General features: G+C 42.2%; 1 protein-coding gene and 1 long non-coding RNA gene across 2 annotated transcripts in view; both read left to right on the forward strand.

Annotated features, from left to right (window-relative positions):
• Positions 1-12,039, forward strand: part of LOC139685617 (uncharacterized) — a 50,728-nt gene extending 38,689 nt beyond the window's left edge. Inside the window, exons 2-3 of the long non-coding RNA XR_011700199.1 lie at positions 9,659-9,787; positions 11,976-12,039. This is a non-coding gene — a long non-coding RNA (uncharacterized lncRNA). The remainder of the gene's footprint in view (positions 1-9,658; positions 9,788-11,975) is intronic.
• A 137-nt stretch (positions 12,040-12,176) lies between these two features.
• The window catches only part of LOC139686297 (protein single-minded-like), a 55,499-nt gene continuing 51,048 nt past the window's right edge, over positions 12,177-16,627 (forward strand). Inside the window, exon 1 of the mRNA XM_071583694.1 lies at positions 12,177-12,351. Within this exon, the coding sequence (XP_071439795.1) occupies positions 12,177-12,351 (175 nt within the window). The remainder of the gene's footprint in view (positions 12,352-16,627) is intronic.

Genomic DNA, 16,627 nt, shown 5'->3' on the forward strand with positions numbered 1-16,627 from the left:
TCAACGTCCCCGTCATCAACTCCCTCCTCCTTGTGAAAGCCTCTTTGCCTAGCGCAATACTTCTCCTTACGTCCCTACTATTTTGACCGTGTTGGTCCAAAACACTACCGAGATACGTAAACTGTTCTACCTGCTCTAGTTTTTGCCCTCCTATTTTAATGTTTAGCTTAGCCTTTTTCTTTCTAGAAAATCGCATAACCTTTGTTTTATTAATATGGATTCTCATCCCACACCTGTCGCACTGAATTTCCAATTCACTCAGCAATGCTTGCAACCCCTTGGCTGACTGACAGACTAAAGCTTGGTCATCAGCAAACCTAACTGATTTTACGTATTCCCCGCCCACTTTCATTCCTACCTCCAGTTCTTCCCATGCCTCTTTAATCATTTAATCTGCATACAGGTTGAACAGCAACGGTGATAATGGGCAACCCTCCCTCACACCTCTTCCTAAAACTGCCCATCCGGACTCCCCGTTTCCCACCAGCACCTGAGCAGTCTGAGACATGTACAGGTTGCGGATTAGCCTCCTTTCCCTCCAATCTATTCCTATTTCTTCAATATACTCATTAGTTTTTCCATTTATAAAATATTGAAGCTTATAATCATTAGGGATCGGATTCATCCTTCATTCATATTTCTATGAGTAATTTACGAGCTTTCAACTTAGTAGTAATCACGGAACACTCCTCATAATCAACGATGATAATAAAAACACGGAAACCAGAAAGACGATTCCAATCTGCAACTTTAGGTGGGCGAATACACACTCCTCATAATCAACGATGATAATAAAAACACGGAAACCAGAAAGACGATTCCAATCTGCAACTTTAGGTGGGCGAATACATAGAATGATAATACCTTAATTTTCAGATTCATATCTCTTCACCTCCTTCAATGCCACTATTTCAGGACTGACCAACGATTGAAAAAATATTTAGAAATTATTTATGTCTTAATATAATTAAATCTACAAATCATATAGCTCATTGAAAATAGAAAAGCATGTCCGCAGTAATCGGCCTTTGCCCACAAAGAGTACCGAAAATTGACTAGTGTACATATTGTCTTGCATCCGGATCACTGCAAAGTCCTAGTATTTACACAATACAATGAGTGGCCCACACTTTTAAATTCATTCTTCAATCACAGTTCTGATTCAAGTAAATTGAACATATTGAAATGACAACCACTTAATCATAAAATGTTTTAGGAATCTGTTAATTTTGTCTTTAACGGCGTTCTATATGAAATCCTCCATTTCTCATGCCTTCGTGAAATCATGCAAGGGCACCTTCTTGCAAGGCTCGTGATTTTGGAAGTACAAGTACTATTTCACTCGTGAGCATTGGAAGCCATCTACAGCTATAAGTCACTGCCAGGGTGCATGGTAGGCGCTAATTCCACTACAATCATACAAACAAAAAAATTAACTGTCGCTTAAATGATAGAAATGATTTTTACAACAGCTACATGCTCTAAGTCATAGAGGGTAAAATATTCCTTTGCGCATGAGAGATGATCTGGTAATGAGAAGAACAATGAAATAAGTGTTACATAATGTAATGAAATGTCGCTGGCAATTACATACATCCCTTATCGTTATCGGGATAAATGACACCATTAATCCATCAGTTCTACGCCTAATATATCCAGTATTATTTTCAGTGTTTTAGCGAATTTTAAATTAATCTAGCTAAGCGAAGCAATAATTAAGGAACCCTGTTATAAATGACCTCAGCTGAAATCATTACTGAAAATTTGTTAATTATGAAACCTTAATGTTTTAATCAGTGATTAAATTTTGATATTTTCAATTGCAATCTTCAACCTATAGGTATCAGCAAAAAAGTACGCCAATGAGGGTCGTTTTCACGCTCATTTCCACTTGTTTGATCGTAAAGCGTTTGATTTCCGTCCAAACCCGAAGGTATGTTTCCAATGCCGTGACGGACGGATTCCTCAGCTCGATCTACCGATCCAGAGTTGTACGCATGCGTAATCGATTACTTCCGAACGGCTGCACGAGGGGAACAAAATGGCGCTTCCAGGAGCAACCTTTGCCTCCCCGTTTTTTTTTGCAACCGTGCGCTCTTGAATCCGAAGGGAAGAGAGGCTGGCGTGGCTTTCGGAGTCGTTTTACCATCTTTGAAACAAGTCATCTCGTGAATAAGTGGCGCATTAAAACGTTCCTCTGTCATCTTTTGTGATCAAGTGAGGCGCTTGGATAAACAGGGATTAAGTCTTCGTGGACGGAATCGTATTAAAGGAAATAACTCGGTAGAAATGGATGAAACAGCAAGCGTTTTCATAGCTTAAGTCAAAATTTATGGTCGTCTCTAAGCATTCACCACTAATTTTAGGACGATCTCAATAGCCTTTTACTGTAGTGATTGGATAATTTTCAGAGCACTCGTCCGAATCAAATCACCCTTCCTATTGTTGCAAAAACCTTAATACTGCCACCGATAACACCTAAGTTGTGACTCCTGCTAACGAGAAAATTTTAAAGCTCCTGCAATTACACAATACCCCGCAAGCCGTCGCAAGTGCTTTTGGCAAAGGAGTTTTAGGACACCAGCCATATATTGAGAATCAATACTTAATACGTTCATTTGAATAAATGTTAGCTCACATACAACTTCCATGCACATATATGGCTACATTCATCTTGCAATAATTGTTGCGCTAGACCAATCAAACCAAATTCTGGTGCACAATTTAATTTGATTTTCCGAGTTCCGGGGTTAGATTTTGTTATGATTGCGTATCGTACGAGGGAGGAACGAGCTTGAATGCTTGAATCTATCTTTGGCGGTATCTATCAGTTAATCAATTTAATTTGGGGCTATAATTATTCCCTCTGTGTCTCGAGAAAACTCAGGTTCCCATTATTTTTCTAAAAGTCTTGCCTGCTATCTTCGAGAATCAAGAAACTCCCGGTGACGTTAACTCGCTTCTCGTAACATTCGGAGTGATTAGAGTGTTCAATCTAATATTAGCGCTTTCGCTTCCTTTCCCTGCAGCTACTCCAATGCCACTATACGAAGTCAAATGGAAATATTTAAAACTAATTGGAATTTTAGCCCGCACTCGGGCAATTCACTGGACGCCGGATCCCCGCGAAAATATCATATCACTTAAAGGTGATGTCTGTGTTCAGTATCTATCAAAGAAACTTAGAGATGAACAGAAAAGATACCATATCCACTCCGCAAACGAGAAGTCCGATCTCTGCCTATAGAAGTAGTTTCCCCTCAAAACTCCCTCTCTTACTTTTTCTCGCGGTCATAAATATTCCCAATATTACGGTTAAATTTTAAGTGATGGTGAACAGATCCATTCATAATTATTGTGAACTCATTCACAATACTCCGGAAGAATCATATATCTCATTTCGATGCCTCTTCCAACTTTCTGTTGTCTAACCTGCCATTGGAAATAGCTTAAATTATCGCTACGAAACCACTCACATTTTTATATTTTACCTACATCTACACAATGCGTACAACTCACGTGCATACTTGTACACGCACGCAAGCAACAGCAAGGGCGTGTGGGGGTGGGGGTTAACGCACCAATCTTTTATGCATGAATATTTACTTTTACCAAAATATTAATACGAGCATATGTGCGCATACCATGTACGCACCTATAAACCCGAAGTTCAGTTTGTTATGTGCTCAAACGTCACCTAGTACAAAGCCCAACGGCGTGTGAAATTCACATATCAGGGTAGTGGTTCCCCAGGAATTTCTGGTACTGGAAAAAATCACAAATCTCTGTTTGAGGGTTCGGAGGCACCCTTGAGACATGACAACCAGAGGTATGCCCGAGAATAGAACCCGGGGCCAGTCAGTAGTAAAACGCTTTACCTCTGTACTACAAGGTCCCTTCTATTTCAGCATACATACACATATAATCCTTGAACTCGTTTAAGATTTTTATCTTCCATCAGAAAAGTTTAACGGAGATTCTTTGTACTACAATTCCGGGAACTATTCACCTTTAGAGACGTCAACATTTTCTTAAACTGCACCTTTTTCAAGCGGCCTATGGGCTTGGAACGTATTAAATATTATTAAAGGAATCATCTCTGATTCACACCCCTTATTCATCCCCTCCACCCTTCTCTGTCTCCCGGGAGCATTAGTGAGAGCTCTCCTTTCGTCCACGCAGGCTTCCCGGATCCCTTGCCACCCTCCCGCTACGTCCACACCCTACTTGCCACTCCTCTCGCCCCCTTCAACCACGCGAGCACTCTCTCATACGAGAAAAACACCTCTCCCAGCCTCCCTCCACAGACACACGCAATACTCCCACGCGGACGATCCCAATGCCAGGCCGAAGCGCCCGCTCCCCGGTGGCGAATCCCCCCCCCCCAGGAACCAACCTCAAATGCATGTTCCCTCGTTTGTCCCTGGGCTGTTCGTGTACGGACGGCGGCATAAATAACGGCTAATGCAGCTGCGGGGAGAAGAGGCGGAGGCGGGAGAGTTTCCCCCTTCGGAATGCGGGGCGAGAGGAATGGGGTTGGGAAGGGGGGGGGGGGGTACGTTGCCTGTCCGCGTTGCTCGGGAGGGGGGGGAGTTCGGGAAATGGATTTAAAGGCGTCGGGGGGTGGAGGGGCTAGTCGTGCATACGCTTGTTCCACCCCTGCGACGCACCCCTCTCTGCCTCCTCCCCACCTCACTCCCTCGCCAACCCTTCTTAAAGGGACTCTCGTGTCGACTAATGCTTAACTGCGCGAGCGGGATGAAGTGTTTTGAGTCGAGTGCGGCTCCGGGGGTTGAGGGGGCGGGGGGTTGGAGGACCTGAGAAGAACCCCGAAGCGGTGAGAAGGGGGTGAAACGGAGAGGGAGGAGTGTGAAGCGCGGAGTGACGGAAGAGATTGGCAGGGGAGGGTGTGAATCGCCTGAAATTCCTCTCTGTCGAGGTACCTACCTCCTTGTCACAGGAATCCAGACTGACAGTGAGGGGTATGCAGATATGCACGCACGTGTGCGCCACGAAGACGACGAACAAAACTTTCTCAATAATTATTTCCGTCCAATTATCATTATGGTATTGATGCATATTGAGCATGCATCTCATCAACACGGTGTACGATAAGCTCTTCAGGAAAAATTTCATCTTTCAAAAGGAGGATGGGTATTGGGGGTTGTGAAAACAAGTGAATTCGAATCGAGTGAACATTTCGAAGACTAGAATGAGTAGATGGGCTATTCCAGGTCTGTGAAAGAATTTCGAATGTGGAGAATCATTGGGATTATTGATCCTTAAGTAGAGGTGTAAAATTCTTAAAGTTATACGAGTATCTTTTTAAAAGTTTTAATCATTCAATTGCGCCATAATGATATGGTTTTAAACGAGGTTATTAGATGTGGACTCCTAAAGTGCGAATGTTACTTCTATCTGGAGTTGGGAAAGCACCCTAATGTAAAATGGGTAGGTACTTAAGTTAGGTCCGAATCGGTAAGCGACAAATAATATGGACATATCAGCGTAACATGTTACCAAGCGATCGATGCACAATGAACGTAATGTAATCTAGGCATTAAAATTACAAGATCAATGCGTTCACATAAAATAGTTTCACAAATAAATATTTTTTACAATGCATTACAAACATTCTTAATATTAAGATAGAAGTAATGGGAGTTCCCGAGGATTTCCATGGTTGCATTTCCAACTGTCAAGGACAAAGAGTCAACAAAGATAATATCTGGAATTGGATACTTATTGGTCGACTAAATGATGATCAGCGAAATTTTATATTTAAACCTGGCAGTAGATTCCTAGGATGATTTCACACGATAAAAACTGTATTAACTGGCCAAATACTGCATTTGAAAATTGAAAAACACAACAATTACACAAATAGTCTAGGAAATTCTCAAAGTTGTAACTAATTATGGACAAGCATTTGGATAGGAGAGACGCGTTTTGACTTCCACATCTCGTTCTACTTTTGATGGAGCACATGCAGAACTGTTGTAACTCACTCTCTAATTCACTCTTTGATTGATATCACCTGAATACAAAAACGCATCGCTTGACTAATCAGATCGCGGGTGCAAACTGTTTGTAAACCTTTGTTTCGCAAACGAACTAGCTTCCGCTGCCGGGAAGTCAAACCGTCTTCCCTGCTAGCAAAGTGGGTTAGAGCAGACGGGGAGCAATGAGGCGGACAAAGGAGGATTTATGGAGGAAGGGATTATCGGAGGACAGAGAGGGATGTAGGAGTGGTCCGGGGCAGGGAGCGGGGGGGGCGACTAGCTAGGGAAGGGAGAAAAGTCAGAGCACCCTCGGTGGTGCAAGGCGGACGGTGCGGGCGGGAAAGTGTGGAAGTGAGGATGGGGTGGGTGGGCGTCCCCCACTCCCCAAACCCGCGCGCCGCTCCGCATTCTCCGGGGGCGAAAGGGGCAGAATGGGGGGAATCCGGCCACACTCATGGTGGCACTTAAAGTGCTCGGGGGGGGGCGGAAGGTTGAGGGAAGGGGGGCATGTGTAATTGCGCGTCGACAAGGACTTGGCCTCATTCAACCACTCCCCTTCCTTCCGCCGCAGCTCCCTCTTCGTCCGAACTCGTCCGCCACGCCCCCTTCTCGGGGGCGGAAGGGGGAGGGAGCGGTGAGGAAGATGGGGTGGGAGGATGCAGTGGTCCACGTGATGAGTTCCACAGAACACGGAATATGGAGCTAGCCCCCTTTTCCCGACACGGAGAGCCCGCCCTCCGAGGCGACCCTCCCGCTCCGCCTATCCCTCCCCCTCTCACAACTCCAGCTTCCCTCGGGTCCGCACTCGCACCCTCCCGTGCCTATCATTCTCCTCCGACTGGGGAGAGAGAGGAGGGTTGTCTGGTATATATTCCGTTTCTTGGATACTCTGCGCCGCTTTAACGAACGGCGTCGGGGAATCAATTGCTTTTCTACGAATATCTTTTAACGACCGCGTGCGGAACTGGCTGGTTCCCCTCCGCTCGTATCTGGAGTTTTGGCATGCCCTGTGTTCCTTCCGTCCGGATACGTAAATGATTCCTTCTTTTCCTTGTCTAGTGCATTCCTCGCAATCGGATAAAATCAAATGCAAACGGTACAGAGAATTACTCCAAGATATTTAAATAAGATTAAGCTTATTGTGAACCCCCAAGCAATGTTATTCCTAGCGCGAGACAAACTGCTTGATCGCGTATGTGATTTCCAATCGGCGCGCTTTTGTGTTTTTATCCAAATTAGAGCCCCCAAGCCACCAGCATGGTGTAAGGCAGAGAATGCATCCACATGGGTCGTGCATAGGACGCGAAGAGTTGTGGTCGAGTTCAGTAAATGAAAGGTTGAGAAACCCTCCAGCACCTTAGGCAATGTAAAAATGTGTGTCGGATTCGTCGGAAAACTTCCATCACTTGTAGAGATATCATGCAAACAAAGACAAAAAAGTGTTATTAGCACTTTGCTTACAGATGCATAAAATTCGTTAAAAATTTTCAAGATATTAATGCTTAAAGCCAAAAAATTCTTCCAAAAAATCTATAACATTTGTTCACAAGAAAATTAAAGCTTAGCATATTCAGTAAACAAGGAGTCATTGTTTATGACCGTAAATAAGTGGGTGTTACAAGTAAAAATTGTCGGATTGTGTCTTTAAAATTGAAAGTAAAAAATATACATATCATCATGTGTTATAATTTCTGACTTCTGGTCACGGTTTTCAGCTACGGCATGTTCTCACTTTTTAATTAGAGAAGGGTCGTCCCAATTTTTATAGAGAAAGGTCGTCGCCGTTTCGAGAAATTTACACGTCCTCTGAAGAACAAACACGCTAATTGCCACTCTTTATTCTGGCATCAGGGTGGAATGATGTAATTGGAATTCTTTCCTATCCAAATTTATTTATTTCGTCCCCCGAGAAACCAAGGCATGTACATCCCAATATTTCACCGATGTTTTAGTAGCATTTTGCAGCCCGTTTCTAGAATAATAGTACTTTATCACCGCCATTACGATGTTACCTATCCTAACATTCCTTATTTCCACTTGACCCCCTGACTGGATGTGTTGTAGAAAGAAGAGGTGCATGACTTCAATATTATAGGATACTTTTTATTTGTGTTATGGACGTAATCCGTACGAGAGTTCGGGAGAGACGGAAGAGACTTCCTTCCATCTTTCAATTTGATCGTCAATCATTATAAATTTGTTGCTATTAAGTTACTGGCCGATAACTTTGTTTATTCCATCCTTAGCACAATCACGACAACTCGATTTTTCCTTTGATAGCCTTTTCAATAGTGTTAATGCAACATTCAGGAGTCTTAGTTTTTAGAAATAGTCCAGGTCAGATTGCTCAATATTTGCATGACGCTTTCAGTTGGTCCATAGTGGCATGTTTTTCAATTTTTTCCCCTTCCGAATCCTTCACTCTGCATGAAATGTATTACATATCCTTGTAGGATTAACATTGTTTTCATACATCATTCTAAGTGGCTGGAAACAGCTCACTGCTCGTCCATAGGGGTAAGGTTTAGATCTGGGAGTCACAGCCTTCACTTATCGGAATACATTTCGTTTTAAGGCAGTTAAACTCCAAAACCTCCGTCACTCAATGATCACTGGATGGATGAATCTTCGGTAGCAGTAATACTTAACTCAGTTCGTTAGCTACGGTTTAGTATTCGAATGTCGGCTTCGTGAAATCGTTAAAATCTGCATTCACATAGTACCCCGCAAGCCGCCGCAAGGGCGTGTGGCGGGTGGTGTTAGGTCACCACCCGTAATGGGATAGTTTTATTGGATTGTGTCGTCGTCTTTTTCAGTTAACCCGGTTATAACCAATTATCAAGTTCTTTAAATACTCTGTGACGCTCCATTAATCTTTAATCATTATATTTTATCACTTTGAAACACGCGTATTAAAAGTTTTCACTTATATCGCAGAATAAATAAATTATTCAGTATTACTAAGCCATCCCTCGTCCATCGTCGCATTTCAAATACCATGACGGCAGAAGTGAGAGGGCGCCATACTAATTGCATTTAAAATAAATAAAAAACATACTACGTTGCATAGCACCATCGTATACTCTCTGGAACTTCGTGATAACAGTTCTTCAATGCGTTGATTGTGCGATACGATGAGGACATTGGTGAAGGATACTTCAATTGGGCTATGGCAACACGTCCCAAGGACTTTCTCTTACTAAGTTTATTCATCCCGGTCCTATCAGTATCAGAGTTAGGTACGAGAGTTTTAAATCTTATTGCTTACTTGCCTCGTGATATACTTCGTGTTCATCTTTAGCGGTGCGGGTACGGTGCTCACGCTAATTCTAGCTCACATTGACAATTATGATGAGGATAAAGAGCTATGAGAGACAACTTGAAATTTACCACATTAGAATTTCCTCCATCTAGCAAAAGTGAATGGGAGGGATTTTGTCAATTATTTATGTCTAGTAGAATACAGAAACAAGTCGACTAAAAGCCATAATTTAACAATGTACATCAAGCTTCGCTTCATGGAAGTATTGTATATTTACATTAGATAAAATTGAAACGCACCTTCCACAGAATATTTCTTTAGAATAGTGCGTTTTAATTTATTTATTTGTGAGGCATTAAAAGTTCAATTGAATTCTTTTATTCTCTACTTCCAGGACGATTTGGGAGTATAGGAATCCATACCGTTCATGGCTATTCAAGTTTGTAACCAACAATTTAATCCAGAGCGATGATCAAAAGGAGAAACAGCATCAAAGAGAAATTTAATAAAAGAAGATAAACTGGTGAGTAAAAATATGCAAAATTTTGATTTCATTCTCGAATATTTCAAAACGGAAACTATTACTGGTGTTTTAAAGATTTAAACGGCACAATTTGTTACAAAATCCAATTGTAAATGCAAAAACGTTACTATTTCAACGGATTGATACATTTTGAACTCGGTATAGGTGATAACTGCTTCTAAAGATGTTGATTCTATCCCATTGAAAGCTTGATTAGATCCTATGTCATTGGTTATTGTTAGCATATCATACATTTCTAAACAACAAATTTCGATATTTCTTCATATTTAACACAAAGAATTTACTCGTACTGAACTGAACTGTAACGAACCCTTAGCAGTTGCATGAAACAGTCAAAATAATATGAAATACAAGAGTAAATATAATTTTCTAAAATTCATAATCCAAACAATATTAAAGGGATAAATAGTAGCCATAGAATGAGGACGATGCACACATAAAATTAAACTTCAGGCCAATCGGATGAGGAGATAGTAAGTCGGCTGAGTTGATGACCGGCATTGAAAATTCATAGGACCTCCACAGGGCCCTTCGGATCCTAATCTACCCACTGCTGGGTTATTTCCCAACCCATATGCTTTAATTCATGTTGAGTTGTACTCTTAAAACTCCGAATATAGAAATATTCGCAGTTTTTAGCGCGATGATCACACAAATGTGTATGATAGTTTCTTCTCGCACTTATTTTCAGCAGAATTTGCTGTTACGTGTGACATATTATTTATTTGTACGAAGCAAAACCGATAGGTGACAAGTAATTATTTAGAGACGTAAATATTGACTCAAAGCTGTGTTAAATTGCGTACAGCAAGGATAGTCATAAACCCAATGGGCGGCATGATATGTATCAGGGCCGGCTGCGTACTCAGTTCTACGGCTCTATTGTGACCATTCATTTTCACTTATATTGCATCGTTGAAAAACCTGCCTCACTTCAGCTCTCCATTATTTTGATCGATGATCGGACCAGGTGGGGTAAAATCGACGGCTAAATGAAACTGATACATTTTTTATCATCTACGGCTATTGCTGTATAGTTCTGGAACTGAAATAAAAGTTGTTTTTTGGGGAGGCTATCCAATTCGTATTTCTTATCACACGATTTCGATTTTGCTTGCAGCAATATTCGAGTCCAATAATCATTCGATTTTTAGATTCTCCCAAATGAGCCATATCGTCGTATAATCCGGACACGTGCTTCACTGCTACTCAAGACAAAAACATCACCGCAATTCATATTTAGTTTCAAAATAAATTACTGAATTGAATGAAAGTTTGCACTTCGTCGATGTGCGTGGTAGCCTAATGGGTACAGCGCTCGGATATGGACTGATGGTACCAGGTTTAATCCCGGGTGACGCCTCTGGGCACCCTCGGCTTCACCCAAGCTGTGTGATTTTTCGGGTACCGGATTTTCTTCTGAAACCACAGGCGGCCAAGGGAAAGGAACTGCCCTCCCCCATTACCCTACAGTTGTGAATTTCACACGCCTCAGTATTTGGTGAGCTCCACCCTCACCCATCAAACCAACCTATGAGTTGATTACTGTGGTTGATTGCATTTCCACTATCAAAGGAGCCCGGAAACCTGACGTTTAAATACTTGTTTCGACCACCGGGGGGAGTCTCAACAGTTTGACACATCCCGGCATTGATGGCTTTGAGTGAGGGTAATTATCCCTCAAGTATCGGACACTGAATCAAACAATAAATCTCGTTCCTTGCGTGGAAAGTGTTCAACATGTCTGATAAAACTCATTTAATTAAAATAATATTTTAATGACATTCTTTCGTCATTAGTTTCTAATCATGCACCACACACAAGGTGGCAGACAACTCTTATGGTCTGAAAATCTAAGCAACGAGGCTAAAAATACCAATTATCAGGATATCGCGATGCATTTAACATTCTGAAAACGCATTGTAATTGAATCGTCACTCTACCAACAAATATCATCGACACATATTTCTATATCAAACTCCATCTTCCTCTTACTGATTTAAATGTGAACGAAGGTACTTAATTTTCCATTCATTCAAATTACACGACCAACCCTGTATGGAGTTCATATCCCCGAGGTTGGGAGAGGTGCCCCTTGATTTCGCTGTCTGGCTACCGGATCCACACGCACACCTGTAACCCCTTTTGATTTACTCTTCACCCGCAGGGAGGAGAGGTAACCGGGCGGTCGGCGCATTTGGGAGGCCCCAAGGAGAGAAGCGACCGAGGAAGGGAAGAGGGACGGGCAGATCGGGCCCGGGGGGGGGGAAAAGAGGGTGGTGGGTTGGGGGCGGTCGGGCCGTAACCGCGCACTGGGCGACAGCGGGGGCAGGAGGAGGTGGTGGGTGGGCGGCCGTGCGGGACAGCGATGAAAGAGAAGAGCAAGAACGCGGCGCGGAGCAGGCGGGAGAAGGAGAATGCGGAGTTCCTGGAGCTGGCCAAGCTTCTGCCGCTGCCGGCCGCCATCACGAGCCAGCTGGACAAGGCGTCCGTCATAAGGCTGACCACGTCCTACCTCAAGATGCGACACGTGTTCCCGGACGGTAAGGCAAACAGACCAGCCGTGAATTCTTCCCTTCCCCTCCCACACCTCTACCCATCAGTTCCTCGCGATTCGTGACCTCCTTTTTTAAAAAAATAAATAAATAAAGCATATTGCGCGTTCTACCGGACGTATTTTCGCTGATTATGCTTGCACCCTCGGTGGGAAGGGACAGCGCGCGTCAATTGTGAAATCATTCGAATCAGATAACCTTCTCTCTTTTAAGGGCAAGTGAGGAAGGCCGTCTGAATGAAATACGGCAAGTGCAGGAACAAGCAAGACAACAAAAATCAAACGTCGCTATGGTCACGAAATTAAAATTTGTGTATTTTTCCAGAAGTGAGTGAGACTTTGGTAAATAAATTCAGTCGGTACTACGTTGCTGGGGGAGAAGAGAGTTCAAATGTTAGTCCTAGTTTGTCTTTGATACTGTTAGCGCTGCGTAACTCCCTCCTTGACCAATACCTCAGTAACGTCCTTCCGTTTTCCCTACTCCGTGTGCGACCGTGGGAAGCTGGGGTCACCGATTTACCCCAGAGGAGTGAGCGGGAAGCCAAACAAGGATCCACAGCTATTTCCGTATCGCACGAATTTCGATTTGAAAACAATCCGACCACTTTTTTAAACGTACCATTTCCGGAGATAAGAGGGGGAGAGGACATAACAGAAGGGAAGGACCCAAGGTTCGGTTTTAGCACCATAAAAAGCGACCAGGATTAGAAATTCTTAATAAGGATTAAAATATTAAATAGCTTATCATAGTTCTAACTATTTACTTCAAAACACCTAATAGTATGCTAAAATCTCTCAATAATATTGCACGCTTCATTTTGAGAATGATAAACTCAGACCATGCCTGACCCTCCAGTATTAGTCAAGAATAGCTTTAATCACATAACAATTTTATTTATTATTTGGGTAGAGTGTGACCACAAACGTTTCATTTTCCTGGAGAAAGTTCCGTTTTGCTGATCAGAAAAACTAGAAAGTTTAAGCTTAATAAATGCGCTAACTTCATGCAAATGTAAAGCTAATTATCCCATTACAACGTACGATTATCTCACCTACATAATTCATTCGTCAAATGTGTGCTGTATTGTGCTGGGACCATATAATATGCGTTGGAAAGATTAAAGCAAGGACTAATTTAATTATTGCTGTTATTCAATTAATCGGCCACTCAAGCTTAGCATATTTCCATTTAGAATGCGCCAAACCATTTTCCATAATTCTCCTGAACTACAGAGGGCAAGTGATTAATCTTCTTGTGATTTAACTTGACGAGAAATGTGACATTTTCATCTTCTTGAATTAACTCTTCATTTTACCGATATCCTCGCGAAGTAATAAGAAAATGCACCCATATACTGATGGCTGGTGGTCCTTTAAAGAATGTGATTTGTAAAATTTAACACTAAACGACTCTTTACTTATTCCCGACTCATTGTCCGCGGAGACGCTAGGTAGCAAAAAATGGAAACTCTCACTTTTAAAAATTCCACTGGCGAGAGCTACGCTAGCGCTCTGTTGGCAGTTAGCTCGTTTCTATGTATTCTCAAACCTAATCACCTCGGTAGGTGTCATCAAAATCATCCAATTAGGGCATGCAAGTGGGATGATTACCTCATTCCGCCAACATCACGCGCCATTAAAATAAGCAAATATTTGTGAATATATTAAAAGATATCGCACATCAAACAAATGGTGTCATCACGGTGTGTGTATAACCATTAAATAAATTTTCTCTTTCGTAAATAGCGCTTAATATGACTCAGAGAATGAATTACCGGCAGGGATATTTTGTTCGAATATTGTCACCGTTCTTTGACATAAAATAACCAACGGAATGGCCAACCATAACGGCTAGTTTCGCCCGACGCTGTTAAAATGATTTTAGTGCAATGACTAGCGACGGCGAAATCAAATAAAGCACAAAAATAAACACAGCGTGAAATGCAAATTAAAACTGTATAAATTTAAATACGAGATGCTAATTCAAATCGATAAAAATATTAATTAATAAGTGTTACCTTCTATCTTTTCACGGTCCATTTAAAAAAGGGAAAAACTTCAGTGCATCTAACTTTCGATTAAACGGGCACAAAGTACCATTTGACGGGAATCATTGTCAACAAAAGGAAATAATGTCCTTTGTAAATGCAGGTAAAATATCTGTAAAACAAGTTTTCATTTAATTGGTAATCTTCCATAGGGAAAGGGACCAGAGTTCTCTAGATATGACAATTATGATATGCTTTTCAACAAATTTTACGCGTCAACATATGCTAATAATCTTGGGTTAACCTTTTCCAGCAAGCCTTAGCTAATGCATTGCAATTATATCTTCTATTTTCTCTTTTCAAGTTCATCTCTGATAAAATTTCCCATTGGGTGTGCTAAGCCCACGCAAACTCTTCTGCTTCACGACATTTCCGAGGATGTACAGGACATAAATACAGGACCTGTAAATTCATTAGCGACAATTTAAATTCATTCTTCATTATTTACTCTACATATGTTTTAAGTTCCTTCAACCTTTCATTACGTTTTAAAGTTTTCTCCCTAGCACCGTATAGGTACTCAATACTTAAGGTTTTCTCTCGCCTGTGGAGGGCAGCGTCTACCCCTACTTGTAATAAGAGTAGAAATACGTTCTCTTCAGTAATTTATTATTATTAGGTTCGGGTGCGCTAATTTGAATCTACGTTTCAACTGATGGAAATTCCATATAAAAACAAATAGAAATAGTTACACATGTATTATAGTCCGATGCAGGCCTTGGCGCCGCTTTTGCCCTCCAGTTGCCGTGCGGCTCTGTTTATCGCAAAATACTCTTTCGGTTACACCGTCACAATTTAAGACTGCCGACGAAATGAAGTAAGTCGGTCGACTGCGCTTATCTAATAGTATATTAATTTGCCAAATAACATTTACCATTTTAATGCTCTCTCTGGAGCAGGCATGTGCCGCATGAAAAGAAATTATAAAGGAAATCTTTTGTCCCAAGAATGCTGTCTTAGTAGCCCAAAAACGAAATCTCTACTGCTATTGACTAAAAGGTTCCATCCATGCATGCGTGACCCAATCATTGACTCTAGTATGAGTGAGCCATATTTATGTCTTAAATACTCTATATTCCTTACGAAGGTGAACTAGCTTGGTGGGTAGAGGGCTAGGCAGAACGAGAGAGTCGTGTTGTTCACATCCTGGCATGTGCTTTTGAGTAGTCCCATCCAAAAAACCGAATGGTGAGCTTTCTGATGGCAAAACCTCGGTGGAAAATAGGGAAGGGTGAGAATGGGCCTGAGTAACCTGAATATGTGAATTTCTCACGCCTCTAGGTATAAGCTAGGGAGGATAACTGCGGATGGTTGGCCGAACGGACGCTCTTCCCCTAGAAATTAAAGCGACGAAGCAGCTTTAAATATCCTCATGCGAAAATATTTTCAAACGGCGATAATACCTTAAAATAATCTTTAACCACAAAACCAATATAACAAAACAAAACAGGAAGTAATCCGCAGGTATTGTGTGAAACGCTGAGTGGTAAATATCATTATTACTTTCCATTATCCTCCCTCAAGTTGTTGTATTGCACACCCATGCGTGGACCTTTTTCATTTTCAATTTCCAGCCACCTTCGGTTCATAAATTTACATTAGCAAGGCGGTGTTAACGAATTTAAAGCGAAATTTAAAAAAAATACTCGGCGACACGTGGTTTTCGACAGACGAAGCATGACCAGCCTCCCATACTCTTCGGCTGCTGAATATTGATGAACGAGCAGGGACGAATCGTCCGCGCCCCTTAGGACTCGCGCTTTACGACAGACATTAGACCGTCGCGAAGTCGGATGGCAGGTTCTGAGCGGGAAACCAATACAATCGCGGTAAACTAACGGCATAGCACTCTGGGAACCGAAGAGAGGAAACAATGGCGTGGCCCTTTTCAAAGGATACTCAAACCATCTCCCCCAACCACCCACGCACACCTCCGGTTTCTTCTTCATTGGCATGACGGAATAAAAGCATCCTCGAAGGCGGGATTGGAGAGAGAGAACTGCGAGAGACGCGAGTGCGTGTGGGGAGGGATATGAGAGAGGTCGCACCTCTGCCGGCGGAAGTGCCAGCGCCGTCTCTCGAGGACAAGGTTAAGGAGGGATGCGAGGAGCAGTGGTGCTCATATCCCCAAGGCATTAGGATCGCACCAAACTGTCCCTGGGACTACATCTATAACGATATCATCAGAATGTTTCACCATCGGGCATTGGTCTCTCA

This window comes from Hetaerina americana, unplaced genomic scaffold (assembly GCF_022747635.1).
Source record: "Hetaerina americana unplaced genomic scaffold, ioHetAmer1.1.p SCAF_1, whole genome shotgun sequence".
In the NCBI taxonomy this organism is placed as follows: Eukaryota; Metazoa; Arthropoda; class Insecta; order Odonata; family Calopterygidae; genus Hetaerina; species Hetaerina americana.